This window comes from Aspergillus lucknowensis (genome assembly GCF_044049455.1).
Source record: "Aspergillus lucknowensis strain CBS 449.75 chromosome Unknown BJX67scaffold_24, whole genome shotgun sequence".
NCBI classification, from domain to species: domain Eukaryota; kingdom Fungi; phylum Ascomycota; class Eurotiomycetes; order Eurotiales; family Aspergillaceae; genus Aspergillus; species Aspergillus lucknowensis.
Window position 1 is genome coordinate 410,829 of NW_027263568.1, and position 14,948 is coordinate 425,776.

Below are 14,948 nucleotides of genomic sequence, written 5' to 3' on the forward strand. Positions count from 1 at the left end.
CGGCCTGATTGGGTGAAGAACAGCGCTGGTGAAAAGCCCAGCCTGGCCCAAGCCAGGTTACGCTAACTTCAGACGATGGCTCCCAAATCCACACTGCGCACCTTCTGCGGACGAATCGAAATCAAGTACTTCGACCATCCAGAGCTCCCCTCATGCCCAGCCCGGACACCTGGAGGCCCATGATCTCACGACGTTTCGGATGCTGAAGCCGCAAGGGCCAGCTTTCCGTTGTCGGTCAAAGATCTACAATAATGATAGTGTTTCCGTCCTGGGCAAAGTGGGATTCGGGCCAGCCCGCCATGAAGGTTGACTTGTCCCATTTGTTGTTTTGAAGCCAGTTTTTGCCTGCGGCGTCAGAGTCCTCCTGCAAGAGGCCGAGATAAATGAAGAGCCGTCACACGCGAATAGAGCTCTTCCTTCTCGCTCTGTCCTTCTTGTCCAATGGTTTCTCTTCAGAACTCAGCAATCTGGGTACCATCGACGTGTCAAGATTCTCTCTCTTGAAGACAGAGCCGTCTCTGTGAAACTGCTTCCAGGATTCTCTCAACCACATCACCACGGATTGTTAGAGACAAAATCCACCTTCCCCGTGTCAATTATTCGTGCATGCGGCCACCAAGCTGTGGTTTTTTGAGCTCCAAAACCTTCGGAAGACGACAACAACGCCGAACAGATTTTGGGAAGAATTGCGGCCATGTCACATGTAATTCACAACCCAGCAAATCACATATATCTCCTCCTGCTCCTCCTTCCCTCGATCAAGTTATTCCTTGACGATCAAGTATGTGCCTGAGGCAGCATTTCTGGTGCCGATAGGCGACTCTCAAATCATACAATGATAGCAACGTTCATGCATAGACTTGCAAAATGGTTCGTCTACGAGTCTTTCCAAGAACAACCCCCTTGTTGTCGACAGGTTGCGATTTGACAACGGCTCTCTTCCAACATTTCCCATCTTTCCTCTCATTGAGATGCAAAGGGCTTCCCATCTTTTCAGGACTCGGGTCTCCCGCCATGGAATTAGATGCGTCGAAGGATTCCGAGCCTGGTCGGGTTCTCATACGACTCATTCGACGCCAATGCATGGTCCCTGCTTCGGATGATTGTGGCTCTCCTCATGATAGTCATCCGCATCTGAGGGTGTTCAGTGGTGAGTCTCGCTAACCAACACATGCTCTTCACCAATCGCTCTGTCCCATCTGCAGATGCAAAATATTACTTTCCCCAACTGCATGGACGCACATGCCGGAGAATAATCATCGAGCTCCGCGTGAATAATGGGCCATAACTTGCCCAGTATCTTTCCATCCGGCGGGGCAGATTGTCTCATATTCGCCACCCAGAATCTTCCGGCACTTCCCACAAGAAATGCCGCTTGACCATCATAACCCGTTCCTGCCGACAGTCAAAATGCAAGACAGGGTGGATGGCGATTCTCGCTGCCTAGCACCAAGCTTGCGCCACAGTAATATCCGCACGATCCTTCAGAACGATCACGCCCTTACTTTCAGGTGATGTTGCAGATGTTCCGTCTCCAGGTCTCTTGGGTCAATTGTCCAATAAGACAATTAAGTTCACCAACAGGGACCAACATATCAGCAACAAAACCAACACGCATCCTCGGAGTGACGTAAATGTGTCGGGTTCTGCAGCTGCAATGCGAATCGTCAACCACCACAGTCCTTTACCCACGAAAATTTACCCGTTGTTTGGCCGATCAAGACGTGTCAGAAACCGCACATGGGAGCTGTGGAACCCGTCCCATCGGCTTGAGTGTGCATGTCCAGACTCACGTCGACTCTCCATCGAGACTGACGATACAAAGTCACCTCCACATGTTGTAAAAAGATAACGTTCACAACGTCAGCGCCTGAGAAGTGGTAATACCTATCGTGATGCTCTTCTCTGCAGCAAAATGAGGTCTAATCCGAGTACGGATACCCTGCATAGGCCGATAGATGATGCTCAACCCTTCCACGCCCCATGGCCTCTCCTTTCGCAACTATGGGCTGCCTCTCGAACGGCGCTATTCCACCCAGAGATTGCACTTATACCACGTTCGCCGCCCAACTCAAACATCATTGAGCTAACTGCCGAGTCATTTCTTGTCTACTAACGACTCCAAACATTGGCCGACCTCGAAGCGGCGCAAAATGATTACCCTCCTTGTTTCTTCCTTGTCCCCCAGCCACTGTGTCTTCCCAACCTGGCCAGGCCAGGCCAGGAAAGTCTGTTGGAGACCGTCGGATGAGGCCTGAGTGAAACTTTCGGGAGGCCTCTGGAAATTATCCCGAGGGACGACCCTCTCGCAACGTCATATCTGCCTTTCGCGTCCGGCCGAAATTTGTGCCCGAACGCAAAAGAATGCCTTACTCCTGAGAATATAATTACTCAATCACCCTCCTTCAACTTCTCATGTCTTCCCAGTCAGCGCTAGAGCACACACAGCCAGTTTAGACTCGGAAACATGCCGTCTCCAGGTATCAGAAGTCGTTGTCTTTCCCCAAATCCCATTACTTGGGAGAAGTTTACTGCTTACCAGTTGACCCTCTGTGATAGGGCAGAGCTATCCTAGTGTACTTTCTATAGCAAGGGCTCTCTACCATTGAGCAAGCCTCTAGCATTTGCCAAAGAGGGTATCGCGTTCAATAGAAAGCATTTGAAGTACCATGCAACAGTCCTAGCAGCCGGCAGTCAAGCAAAGCATCTTTTATTATTGCTAGAGCTGGCTTTCTTGAGTTTCCTTCTATATCATGGTTTTCCCTATCTTCTCTTCTTCACTTGTGACATCAAGGTTCATTGTGCATACCCTTGTTCCACGCAGTCCGAGTAATAAATATATACACACGGATCCATGTCTACGGGCACTCCACGGATCGTATTCCAGCAACTTCGGTAGTATCACTAAACGAACACACCGAGACGGAGATATATTTTCGGGCGGGAATGGAATATCTCGTTCGGGGAGATTGCGACGGGACAGTCGTGAATTCCGGATCAGATTATCAAATACTTCTTGCAAGTGTGATACACGTAGTATAATCAAATTTACCAATGGCAGATCACTGCGAACACAAGGATATGGCGCCACCGAAAAGTGGTACGCGTGTAGTGTATGCAGTCGCTACCCAAGTTCCCAACCAGTGGTTATAGGTGTCTGATGGTATGTAGCATTGATGCGAGATATATATCAGATCAGATCTGTGGCTAGTTCGCCGTTAGCGTCGTCGTGTGTCAAGACGGCCTTATTCCTTACGTTGCGGCGCAAGGTGGATACTTATACAAAGACATGAACGTGGCAAGGCTCTAGAAAGTAAATAAAGTAATATCATACAGTACGACGCAGAGTGAGGAGCAAACAGTCCTGCTTCTCAGCCGAGGAACATACATTGGAACAAGACGAATACCAAAGATTTTCAATTGAAAAGTTCAGTCCTTCCCGGAACGCCCTCAATTCAAGATACTCGTTGCCTTCTATAGGAGGCCACGACTCGGAAAGCAAAGCCTCGAATATCCGGATAGTGGTTTGGAGATACCGCTTTCTGGCTACGGTTCCACAGAGGAAGGCCGCGGTTACCTCAACAATGCCGGATCATCGACTGCAACAAAGCTCATAGAAGAGAACCGGTATCTGACTAGAGAAAGCGGAACAAGTGCGAAAAGTGTAGCAAAGGAAGCCAATGGCGTGGGTTGATCATCATATGTCAGAAAGATGTTTGGCGACATAAAGTTTTGAAATTTTCTTTTCACGCAGGGTTAAAGGCTCTCTTATAGCCGGTCGGGATTTGTCACCTGCAGGATGCGGCGCGAGAAATCTCGGTCATCATCAATGCTGCCGTTGCTCTGGCGCCTCTGCGCCATGAAGTCGCCGTCAAAGCGGGGGTCGGACATTGAATCTTGAGACATAGGCTTGCTGAACTGTTCGACGGTGCCCATCTCACGTAACCGTTTGTCCGCTGGATGACGAGTCTTGAAGCGCCAGAGGAAGAAACCAGCGCCAATGAGCGCGGCCAGCCCAACCACGCCAATAACAACTCCGGCAGCAATGGCAGCTGTGTTGGGGCCGTCCTTCTTGTCAGATGGTTCAGGAGAATTTGTGGATGTTGCGACTTGCTCATTCGCGCTGGGCGTGGCCCCGTTCGTTTTGGTTGTTGAAGAGCTGCTGTTCGTCGTGGAGGGGCCACTTGAGAGGTATGGAACGTTTTTCTCAAGACCAGTTAGATAAACCGAATATGCTTTGGAGCCACCACCTGGGAACAGATTAGCTGGTTGACTAGGTTAGGCGTAGGACGGAGCCTTACACATGACAGTGGGCCAGGCTGCGCAAGCCATGTCGCAATCATCATCGCTGCCCATGTCTGACTTTACGGGGAGCTTGTCACCACAAAGACAATCGTCTCCATTGTGTAGGCCAAAGACGGAGTACCCCTTGCCATAACAGAGGTTCATACAATACCCATTACTTTGATATTTCCAGGTCCCCTGATCTTTGAGGGGGCTTGAGCTCGAGAAACAACCGATGTATGTTTCCTGTTGAGCGGCGGCTGGTGAGCTGCTCACAAGAAGCAAGATGGAGGTCGCAAGGACCGACGATACGCTGGTTGACTTCATTGTGTGAGGTAAATGCACCAAGTCTGTATGGCTATGGGAAAGTAACAGGATTAGGAACGGGCTGCAATATTAAAAGCCGTATAATGGGAGAAAAGGGACGACCTGCGTAACCCTTTCAGAGTTTGGAGCGGCAAATTCGACCAAAAAACGAAGGGAGAAAGGAGAAGTAGGGAGAGGACGGAGTAGGAGAGAGCCCTGGAGGATTTCGAGGAACAGGGCCCGATGATGGCGTCGACGTCCTGAACCTGGAGAAGCGTTCTTTGGCGGGAATAAGTGGGATAATGGCGGATTTCGGATGAACCGCTTTGGAACAATAATTCAAAATCGGCAACGAGGAGCTGGTACCGAAGGAGTCAAAGTCGAGCGACGGCAACGGAAGGCGCGTCAAACCACGGATTATGTCGAGGTTTCGAGGTGAGGAGGTGAGGTGTCCTGCTTGGGGCGGGACGGAAAGCAAACAGGGGTTCAGAAGGGAAACGAGAGTGAGAAGTCGGCACCACTACAAAAGGTGCCAAAACCAAAGCAAGAATAATCAGATGAAATGAGCGTGTCCCTGGGTTGATGGAGGTCACATCAAAGGGAGATTGATGGAGGAAGGAGAGGAAGAGGCAAGTGTGAGAGCGAGTGTGACTGAATGGGTGAATGAATTGAATTGAAAGAGATGGAGCGATCCCGTGAATCTCCTTGCCTTTGGGACCATGTACTGCACCTGACCCTGTAATTTACGTGCCTCCGACTGTTGACAACAAGCTCCAGGCGGGAAAGGACCTGAGAATGTGCAACCTTGGTAATATTTCATCCCGCGTACCAAACTTCGCTGGCCAAATCAACGCTTCAGATGCTGAAGGATCGTTTTGTTATTTCCTCTCTGGGATCTTCGGGCGGCAGAAGTGGGCTCGCTAATAGGCGCTATTCCCAGAGAGGAATAGATCGTTACCCGGACGAAAAGAGGGGATGCTCTCTTGTCAAGGTCTTCGCTGGCTTGGAAATCAAGAAGTCGAGACTGCAGACTCAACTTCATCAAGGAAGACGTTGATTCCTTTTCCAGCACTTTCATGGCAAGAAGACAGCTGTCGCGAAATAATTCCGTTGCAAGCGGCTGAGAGACCGAAATAGTGCGCAGATGCCCTTCCACGCTCCAGAGCCCAGACGCCACCACAGTCTTCATGTTTAAAGAGTCTGAAATTCCACCTTCGCGGCAGAATAACTATCTCTCGACAGTGTGAGTTCAGAAGAGAGGTGCAGTCGAGGACAGGTTGAGTGGAGGCATGTGGAAATCGTCACATCGTCAAGTCGGGCCTTAAGTTTCTTGATCCTGACGTGGAAGAGACTCAAAGAGCCCAATCAAGAATCATTTAATCAAGATCAAGAGATGATGTGCATTTGACCCAATCGTTGCCCAGAAATGAGAAAGAGCAGAATGAGTTCTCATCAAAGGACAATTATTATTATTCTTGTTTGACGACGATCACCTGGATCTCGATGGGGAAGGATCAGAGGGGTCCCTCGTTCGCTTCATCAATCGAAGAATTGCAAGCCCATGTCTTCTCGAAAGAGAAGCGAGCTTCGTGACACCAAGAGTTGAAACATTCCGAATTTGCGTCACGATTTCCGATGACTTGTGTGGAAACTCCATTTGCGATTTGACCATGGCTCTGTCCATGCGGCCACTCCCGGACCACCTGTCGTGACCCTCGGAAAGAGGATCCAGCAGACCCAGGGTTGGAAAGAGGGGGTGGAAACCGGAGCAGAAAAAACAGTTGGCGTGAGATTGAAAACCCCAAATCTGACCCACTTTTCAGACCCCGATCACCTGTTTCACGAAAGAAAGCAGAGAACTCGAAGTTTAAAAAGAAGATTGTCTCTTTTATCGGTGCATTCTCCCTGGAATCAAGAAAAAAAAACATCCTTTGACTTCGACCCCTTGCTGGTCGGATCTTGGAAACCCTCAATTTTTTTTTCCCACCCCGCCTCAGCTCTTTTCAAACCCCTTTCTCTGAGAACTGTGGTCCCCGGTGCACGGCAGAGTCACGTGCCACTAGCCACCTCAACCGCAAAATACCAAACGTAGGATGCACCAAAGCAGGGGCGCATAGTTGCATTGGGGAAGCCTTTTCTCGTTGATATCAGACATCGTTCCCATCAAAGTAGATAAACCCTGATCCTTTCCCCTTCTCTGAGCTAGGCCTCCAATTTGCAAACTCCGACTCCACCGGAAATTCCCAACGGGAAAGCTCGAAAGTCCGGCTCTCCCGAAATCATCTGAGAAAGAAGCAAGACCGTGGCAAGAACTTGAAGTGATGACTGTCTTGAGGCGCCAGACCTCCTACTCCTGATGTGACACCATCCCTGGTAACTCTAGGGCGGCTTTCATCTCCTTGATGGCAGCTGGTATTATTTCCATTATGCGGGCTGGGCTAAATAATACACATTTGCGAAGGATTCAACCACCCGCTCCAAAAATGTATGTAGTTCATGTCCTTCATTTTCGGTCACTTTATCTCCAATAAATGCTTGGTATCGTTTTCTTCCCACGCTTCTCTTCCCAAATATATGATCATGATACATTTCTATCGAGAAACGGACACCCTAAAAAAGGAAAGCATTCGTGGACTCTATTTTTGCTTATGGTTTTGGGATATGTAGGGTCTTGCTGACCATGAGACACCCATGGAGGACAAAGAGTAGAACGACAGGATGAAACTCAAGTGCCGTGCCATGGGCGGCAAGGCCTAGAGGCAAATCTTCCAAAATCCACTCTTGCGATACCCAGTAGGCCATCAACCCAGCAATACTCAACGTGGTGGGGATTGGCGTGCCTTCGAAATATTTTGACTTGCCTGTCTTGTCCTTGGGAAGGACGGCAGCGGTTACGTTGAACCGGGCAAGGCGTGTTAGGCCGCAAAGAACGAAAAAGGCGAGAAATACGTGATCGAGCGGGGTGCGAATCCCAAGAGCGAATGCGGCCGCAGCTGGGGCCATACCGAACGAAATCTAGAAAAGGGACTGTTCAGCCACTTCTGTCAACACATTGAGGGTCCGGCCTACCAGATCTGCCAGGGAATCTAGTTCTTGCCCCATCAGCGACGACTTCTTCCTCCACCTCGCAATCCTTCCATCCATGAAATCGAAGAAGAGGCCGAAAGGCATAAATCCCAGAGCTGCCCAAATAGCACCGTGATCGTGAGGGTCACCGAGGCAATAGCGCAAGGAAGAAAAGACGGACATCACTATTATAACCAGGTTAGTAGGCTAAAAGTTTCTCGGTCTGGACAAACCCCCAACTTGCCTCCACAGAAACCTAAGGAAGGAGGTTAGCGGAAGGTACACCCTCTTTTGGGCTTTAAGACGCATTCCCTACCATTGAGCTCAGTCACTAGATCAGCTAGGTGTAAAGCCCTAATGTTTCACTAGCAGTGAGTGACTTATCCGACCATCAGCGGGATCCACGAAGCCTAACCTGACCATGCTGAAGTGACCGGTATCTGATGATAGAAGCATTTTCTGCTTTTCTTGACCTGAAGCATCGCGGTGAATACTCCTGAATCGCAGATCCCATTCAGTCGAGTGACTACTAACGTACCTCCGTCAGCAGCTGCTGGGACACCGCTGTTTGTAAACGAATTCGAAGGCATGGCTGACGTCCTTCGAGACATGCTCATTCCAAGAAAGTGGGGCAAGAGATCGGAAGTCAGAGATAGAACTTGGAATATATCAGTTAGTTGTAGATGTGAGAGGTGAGAAGCAAAATAGAGTTGGCAATTGCAGACTGAAGGAGGTTGTGTTGACACTTGCACGTGCAGAGTCTGGCTTCGTTTTCAGGCTTTTACCAGTGTGAGGAGACGTCATTGTTTCATGGAGTGCTACTGCGCCACACACCAGCCACAATTGAAGATTCAATCAAATTCACTGAATTTTGGAACGTTTACAAGAACCTTGCCTCGTGATTCGTCCGAAAATGATATCATGCTCCGGTATTCAAGCAGAAAAAAGCGATTTCTCTTCGGGTGGGCAAAATTATATCGACATAAAACGGTTCCTGCAGAATCTCCCATGTTCCCATAACGCCGTAATTAGACAGGAGTAGGCAAAGACAGAGAAGCGTGTCTAACGCCGGAAGCCTCCACGGGGCCCTCCCCGACCACCTCCCCTTCCACCGCTACCACCGCGGAAGCCGAAGCCTCCACCCCTAGGCGCACCGCGCCCTCTCGGAGCGCCGCCGCGACCACCTCGAGAAGCACCGAAACCACCACGACCACCACCCCGGCCGCCACGGGCCCCACTGCGCGCACCACCTGCCCTCTTCGGCTTTGCAGCACCTGTCACCTTGTTAGAATCGAGCGTATATCGTGAAGGAGCGGAATTATGATGTTTACCTGGCGGGGGCTTGGGCTTAGGAAGGAACCTAGTCAGTTAGCGTCGTGCTATTCTTATAAGGACATTAAAAGACATACTTCTCGATAGGAAGGAGTTTATCACCGCCGATGTAAACCTTGTCGCCGGGCTTGAAGGATGTTGCGACGATGCCTTCTTGAGGCTTGATCGTGAAATATACTTGGTTGATGGGCCCAAGGACTTCGTCGATCTTGCCAATGGGCGTCTACCGATATCACAAGCTGGTTAGTTACTATCTCAACGGTGTCAATAGCTGTTTCTATACCTTATTTTCCAGATAGATGGGAGCGTTGAAGTAGGGAATCTTGGGGTTGACAGATTCGCAAACCATCTCCCCCTCACACGCGTGCATGAAAGTACCCATCTCTGATATTGTTAGCCAACTTTCGTCGCTAGACACCCCGGAAGTAAAGAAATATCACCTAGCACTTGGTCAGGCGGTCCAAAGGACTGCTGGAACCCTCCCCGGCCTATCCAAGAAAATTTGCGTTAGCTCTGGCCGAGCAGATCTCAAGCTTAGATTTCGGCTTCTACTCACCTCCACGGCCACCGAAACCTCCGCCACGACCGGAAAAACCGCCACGACCACCTCCACGAAATGACATTTTGACGTTGGAGTTGAAATAGTCGGCGTGTTGCGGAGTGATCGCGGAGAAGTTTTCAAACGGTGTGAGGCTCGAAAGGGTAAAGTGTCGCTAGCCGCAGGGCAGTTATGAGTCATGTGATTTACCGCCTTCCGATTGGCTCAATGATTTGAGTCCAGAGGCTGGAGTGAAAAAAGAGGCATCGTCCTTGGAGGAATCCTCCTTTCCTTTGGATCATTCTTTCAAGTAGTTAAACGACATTGTGGAGTATAACCATGGTTTCCGATAGCCCAAAGGATTTGCCTGTCAGGCCCTCTGTGGAGGCGAAATCTTCCAGTGAGTCCTGTCCTCTACCCCGCCGAATGTTATGCTCAACCCCTCTTGCTAAGTATGCAATTGCTTTAGGTCCCGACTCGCTTCCGGACTTCATCATTGAGCGAAATAGACTGTTTGAGGAGCTATGGCAGGAGCATCTCCAGGACGTGAAAAATAAGTCCCATACCGAGATCAGTGTTACGCTCCACCTCGGCGACGGAAATACCTCCGTTGTCCCGGCGAAGGCCTGGGAGACCACCCCTGCACAGCTGCTCAAGCATGTTCCCAAAGAACTGAGCGCTGACATCGTCATTGCGAAGATTGAAGGGGAAGGTTTATGGGATCTCGGCCGCCCGCTAGAGGGTGATTGTATTGTGTCCTATGTTCCATTTAGCGATCCGGAGGGGAGGGAGGTTTTCTGGCACTCGAGCGCTCACTGTCTTGGTGAGGCTTGTGAGTGCGAGTATGGATGTCTTCTTTCTCATGGCCCACCCACCCCACAAGGTTTCTTCTACGACATGGCCATGCCGGATAAGTACAACTTTCGTTTCCCCCGTTGGCTCTAGAAACCGCTAACATCTCCCCAGCCGCGTTGTTAAAGAGACCGACTGGAAGTCGCTCGATAACCGGGCGGCTAAGATTTTCAAAGAAAAGCAGAGCTTCGATCGATTGGAGGTCACGAAGGAGAATCTGAGGAAGATGTTCGCGTACAGCAAGTACAAGCTGCACTATATTGACAAGCTGGTGACTGGAGAAAAGAGCACCGTCTACCGATGTGGTACCCTTGTCGATCTCTGCAGAGGCCCCCATATTCAGAGCACCGGCAAGGTGAAGACGTTCAAGATTATGCAGGTCAGTGTAGAAGCCAATGACACAATGGCTCTGGCATTCTGACCTTTTGACAGAACTCCTCGGCGTACTTCCTTGGTGATCAAAACAACGACTCCTTACAGCGTATCCGTGGTGTCGCGTTCCCCGATAAGAAGCAGATGGCGGAGCACCTTAAGTTTTTGGAGGAGGCAGAAAAGCGCAATCATCTGAAGATTGGTAAGGAGCAGGAACTGTTCTTCTTTGACGAAGTGTCACCTGGATGTCCGTTCTTACTTCCCAACGGTGTCAAAATTTTCAATTCTCTCCAATCCCTTTTGCGATCCGAGTACCGTAAGCGAGGGTATCAGGAAGTCCAGACTCCCAACATGTACGACGTGAGCATTTGGAAAACGTCCGGCCACTGGGCCCACTACAAAGATGATATGTTCAAGCTTGATGTCGAAAAGAGAGAATGGGCTCTGAAGCCTATGAACTGCCCTGGTCACTTCATGCTCTTCGGCCACCGTGAACGAAGCTACCGAGAGCTCCCTCTGAGGATTGCGGATTTTGGTGTATTGCACAGAAACGAGGCATCCGGCGCTTTGCATGGACTTACTCGCGTCCGGAAGTTCCAGCAGGATGACACTCACATCTTCTGCGCCCAGGACCAGGTGAGTCGTTCCTCATTAACGAGTGATACTGTATAATTTTGCTGACTCGACAAGATCGAAACCGAAATTGCAGGACTCTTCGACTTCCTGCAGTCCATCTACGGGCTTTTCGGCTTCACCTTCAAATTGAAGCTTTCCACTCGTCCTGAGAAGTACCTTGGGGAGCTGGAGACGTGGAACTACGCTGAAGAGCAGCTCAAGAACGCCTTGAACAAGTTTAAGGGCACAGATTGGGCGATCGATGAAGGAGATGGCGCATTCTACGGCCCCAAGATTGATATTACCATTGCTGATGCTCTCAAGAGAGAGTTCCAATGTGCCACCATCCAGCTTGACTACCAGGCACCCCTCAACTTCAAGCTGGAATATATGACCAATGAAAAGGGTCAAGCTACCCAGGATGGCGCCGACAAGGAGGGCGATACCAAGTCTAACGAACCTGGCCCTGGCCGCGCCCGTCCCGTTGTCATCCACCGTGCCATTATTGGCAGTTTTGAGCGATTCCTCGGGATTCTAACCGAGCATTTCGGCGGCAAGTGGCCCTTCTGGATCAGCCCGCGCCAGGTTCTCATAGTGCCTGTTATGCCAGCCGTGTACGACTATGCTCAGGAGGTGCAAAAGATATTGCATGGCGACAAGCTACATGTTGAGGTTGACATTAGCGGTAACACCCTGCAGAAGAAGATTCGCACTGGACAACTGGCTCAGTATAACTTCATCCTCGTCGTCGGTGCCGAAGAAAAGGAGTCTCGCTCCGTCAATATCCGCAACCGTGATGACACGGCGACGCAAAACAAGGGCATCATGGTTCCTCTTGAGGAAGCTCGGCAGAAGTTCCGTGCTCTACGCAAGGAGCGCAGACTGGTCAATTCTCTCTAGTCCCTTGACACCTGTCTCACTTTCACAATCTCCCCCTCCTTCCCCCGCGTCCATGTTACTCTGGAGTACTTCCTTCTATCTTTAGGAGACTCAGCGTTTTTAGAACCTAGAGTCGACCTCAGTCATGACTATGAGTTTTATGCCTCGTTGGTGTTCTTTCGGTGGGAGATGATTTCCAGGGTTGAATTCCGTTGAGTCATATTTAGCAACGTGTAGCATTGGTCAAGTTCAATGCATATGAGCAGATGATGTCTGTACGTAATCCAGATGATGTTAGTCTCATGATCCACAGGCGCCGGTCGCTAACCGGGCGCCTGGATACCTGCTTGAACAGCGACTACGGGCCCGGGATAATTATCTCGTCGAGGACCTGCTTCAAGGCCTTCGTGAGTGCTAGCCTGTCAGAGTATTTATCGGATTAGGTGCATTGATGACTGTTGGGATACCATTGTAAACGAAGGCTGCTTCAAGCGACACCCTCATTTGACCAAGTGACAGCTCGGCTGGGGAACAGGTATCACAATGTCCAAAAATACCAGACGACCTAGATAAGTATATACAAGAGAATTACTTAATCTTCCTCTACTACCGCCCAAACAACCTCCAGGACCCGCGGAGGCTTCTCATCCGCCCCACTGAGCACATACACTTGCCTGATACTCCCCGAGTCTTCATCCTCCACCACGCCCCTTAACCTCAAAGAAACCTTATCCGGATCAGCTCGTCTCAACGGCCCGAGGCTATAGGCGAACGGATCCGAGCCTTTATACTTGCTCTTATCCCAAGTCTGCTCCATCGGCCTCGGATCATTCCACAGCGTCCTATCCTGGATGACGGAGTACCCGTTGACGAGAAACCAATCCTTGGATAGTTGGAACCGGCGAAGCAGACACTCGTCCCCGCATACAGCCGACACTTTCCCCAGCGCGACCATATCGGCTTGGAACCAGGACCTCCAGTGATGCACGGAAAGGGGAAGCGGGCGGCCTGACTCAAAGAACCCTGACAGATCTCCGTGGAGGTCGAGTTGGTAGAGACCGCGCTCCCAGGTGAATTTAGCATCTGTGTGGGCGTATATACAAGAGGCGAGCATCCGGTCACCGCGTTCCTTGAAGGCGTGGCATGTCTCAAAGACGTACTGGAGGCTCGAGAGGAGCGGGAGTGAGAGGAAGATGCCTGCGCCGCCGTACGCCATGTATCCGGTCCCCGAGAGCCGAGCCAGATCTTCTGTCATTGCGCCGACGTATTGCGGAATCGAACTATCATAGGACGCGAGTTTGTCGACCAAGTTCTTCATGGAGGGAAAGAATGTGTCGTCGTCTATCAAAACCGCCCACTGTGTTGATTCATGGCGATGTTGGTACAGCACCTGGATGAGAGAGAAGTATCGGTCCAACCGGTCGTCCTCGGTTTGTGTAATTGTTAACCGGATACCTAGATCCTTCGCACGTTGTTGGATTCTTCGTCGTATCGACGACCCGCCTTGTTCGACGACTGCGATTATCTGAGCGTTGGTGTTGCCGGCCCAGTGTGAGAATGCGTCGAGGGAATCTTCGAGTTTTTCTAGGGAGGTTGCGACCCCGAAGACCATGTGCGATGCATCAGGCCGTGGGGAGATGAGGGGTACTTCGATCGTTACCGACGCCGTACAGTCGTTCTCGGTTTGAATTTCTCGGCTAGCGCTGGTATCGAGGTGGACAATGCGGTTGGAAGGAATGGAGACGTCAAGAGAATCTGAGAACGCGGTGAAGTTCTCAGTTCTTAATACGCCAAAGTTCAGTCGCGCATATTCGACCGATGAAGCATTATCCGCGTAGAGTCTGAGGAGGTTGAGATCGATATAGCAAGCGTTGGCACTGCTATCAGCCTTATTCGTGGCGTCGCTGTCTGCATTGGAACTGGTTTCGCTCGGGGAAAGATCAGGGCTGGGCCGATCGCTTCGCACGGTACTGGTACTTGAGTAAGTAAATAAGACCACGCATCCAAGAATCAATCCAGCGGCCAAGACTAAAAGTTTCCAAGAGGCTAGTTTATGCTGTTGGAGTGTGTGGAAGAGCAGGTAAAATTGCTGCATCGTGGCCGGGGATGACGCGATTCCATCTCATGCGGAATTGCGGATGACGGAGAGGAGATCGACACAGTCAGTCGCCATCTCGTTCGGCTTGGCCTCCACCTGCAGGCTCCTTTTCCTTCCACAACCAGCGCCTCTCACCTGGTGCTCGAAAAAGTGCGCCAAAAGGGACGAAACGTGCCACTGGTGAGGATGTGATTGGTAGAGAGAGACACATCAAATCAGGGGGCACACTGCTTGACAGGTTACAGGTCAGGTGGCACCGTTCTAAAGGTGGGACGCCGCGCTAGCGCATCACCTGACCAATATTACGGCTTCCGACGCTAATTGTTATAGGTATTAATTACCCGGCGGCTAGGCTTTACACATTGTTGACACTTGTAATTAAAGGCATTAACTGCTTTTCAACTACTATCTAACTGATTAATCTTTATATTTCACTATTTCTCTGATGTATCTTTGCTTGACGTTCCATAAGCTCTAGTTCTTTCTCCTCATTCTAAAGTTATTTTGCCTGGTTTTGAAGCTGCTTCTCACGTATTTCTTCCTCTTTGTCTTTTAGTCGAAGCTCTATCTCTCGGAGTTCTAAAGCCCGTTTTTGTTGCTCAATTG

General features: G+C 50.3%; 5 protein-coding genes across 5 annotated transcripts; 1 reads left to right on the forward strand and 4 right to left on the reverse strand.

Moving 5' to 3' along the window:
* Positions 1-3,464: 3,464 nt before the first annotated feature.
* Positions 3,465-5,181, reverse strand: BJX67DRAFT_134952 (WSC domain-containing protein). Its single transcript, XM_071024584.1, has 3 exons — positions 4,957-5,181; positions 4,302-4,642; positions 3,465-4,250 (listed from the first exon to the last, which is right to left on the reverse strand). The coding sequence occupies exons 2-3, from the start codon at positions 4,609-4,611 to the stop codon at positions 3,769-3,771; spliced, it is 792 nt and encodes a 263-aa protein (XP_070885621.1). The 5' UTR covers positions 4,612-4,642; positions 4,957-5,181; the 3' UTR covers positions 3,465-3,768.
* A 1,696-nt stretch (positions 5,182-6,877) lies between these two features.
* On the reverse strand, positions 6,878-8,369 carry BJX67DRAFT_134883 (CDP-diacylglycerol-serine O-phosphatidyltransferase). Its single transcript, XM_071024583.1, has 6 exons — positions 8,195-8,369; positions 8,072-8,129; positions 7,973-8,010; positions 7,901-7,912; positions 7,660-7,841; positions 6,878-7,605 (listed from the first exon to the last, which is right to left on the reverse strand). Exons 1-6 carry the CDS (start codon positions 8,271-8,273, stop codon positions 7,237-7,239), a joined length of 738 nt encoding a protein of 245 aa, XP_070885622.1. The 5' UTR covers positions 8,274-8,369; the 3' UTR covers positions 6,878-7,236.
* Positions 8,370-8,494: 125 nt separating this feature from the next.
* Positions 8,495-9,669, reverse strand: BJX67DRAFT_355403 (H/ACA ribonucleoprotein complex subunit GAR1/NAF1). The gene is made up of 6 exons (XM_071029307.1): positions 9,545-9,669; positions 9,429-9,476; positions 9,272-9,372; positions 9,066-9,211; positions 8,988-9,016; positions 8,495-8,930 (listed from the first exon to the last, which is right to left on the reverse strand). The coding sequence occupies exons 1-6, from the start codon at positions 9,609-9,611 to the stop codon at positions 8,719-8,721; spliced, it is 603 nt and encodes a 200-aa protein (XP_070885623.1). The 5' UTR covers positions 9,612-9,669; the 3' UTR covers positions 8,495-8,718.
* Positions 9,670-9,865: 196 nt separating this feature from the next.
* On the forward strand, positions 9,866-12,265 carry BJX67DRAFT_381869 (threonine--tRNA ligase THS1; the record flags this gene model as incomplete). Its single annotated transcript, XM_071033097.1, has 5 exons — positions 9,866-9,926; positions 9,996-10,440; positions 10,493-10,757; positions 10,811-11,386; positions 11,441-12,265. The coding sequence occupies 5 exons, from the start codon at positions 9,866-9,868 to the stop codon at positions 12,263-12,265; spliced, it is 2,172 nt and encodes a 723-aa protein (XP_070885624.1).
* Positions 12,266-12,762: 497 nt separating this feature from the next.
* Positions 12,763-14,601, reverse strand: BJX67DRAFT_135141 (glycosyltransferase family 31 protein). Its single transcript, XM_071024586.1, has one exon. It carries the CDS (start codon positions 14,337-14,339, stop codon positions 12,837-12,839), a length of 1,503 nt encoding a protein of 500 aa, XP_070885625.1. The 5' UTR covers positions 14,340-14,601; the 3' UTR covers positions 12,763-12,836.
* Positions 14,602-14,948: the final 347 nt, after the last annotated feature.

Coding starts and splice junctions, on each gene's coding strand:
- BJX67DRAFT_134883 (XM_071024583.1), bottom strand. CDS start 8,273: ATGAGCATGTCTCGAAGGACGTCAGCCATGCCTTCGAATTCGTTTACA. Junction 8,130..8,194: donor CCCAGCAGCTGCTGACGGAG/GTACGTTAGTAG, acceptor GCGATGCTTCAG/GTCAAGAAAAGCAGAAAATG. Junction 7,606..7,659: donor TAGATTCCCTGGCAGATCTG/GTAGGCCGGACC, acceptor TCCCTTTTCTAG/ATTTCGTTCGGTATGGCCCC.
- BJX67DRAFT_135141 (XM_071024586.1), bottom strand. CDS start 14,339: ATGCAGCAATTTTACCTGCTCTTCCACACACTCCAACAGCATAAACTA.
- BJX67DRAFT_355403 (XM_071029307.1), bottom strand. CDS start 9,611: ATGTCATTTCGTGGAGGTGGTCGTGGCGGTTTTTCCGGTCGTGGCGGA. Junction 9,373..9,428: donor ACCGCCTGACCAAGTGCTAG/GTGATATTTCTT, acceptor TAACAATATCAG/AGATGGGTACTTTCATGCAC. Junction 9,017..9,065: donor AAACTCCTTCCTATCGAGAA/GTATGTCTTTTA, acceptor CTAACTGACTAG/GTTCCTTCCTAAGCCCAAGC.
- BJX67DRAFT_134952 (XM_071024584.1), bottom strand. CDS start 4,611: ATGAAGTCAACCAGCGTATCGTCGGTCCTTGCGACCTCCATCTTGCTT. Junction 4,251..4,301: donor AGCCTGGCCCACTGTCATGT/GTAAGGCTCCGT, acceptor ATCTGTTCCCAG/GTGGTGGCTCCAAAGCATAT.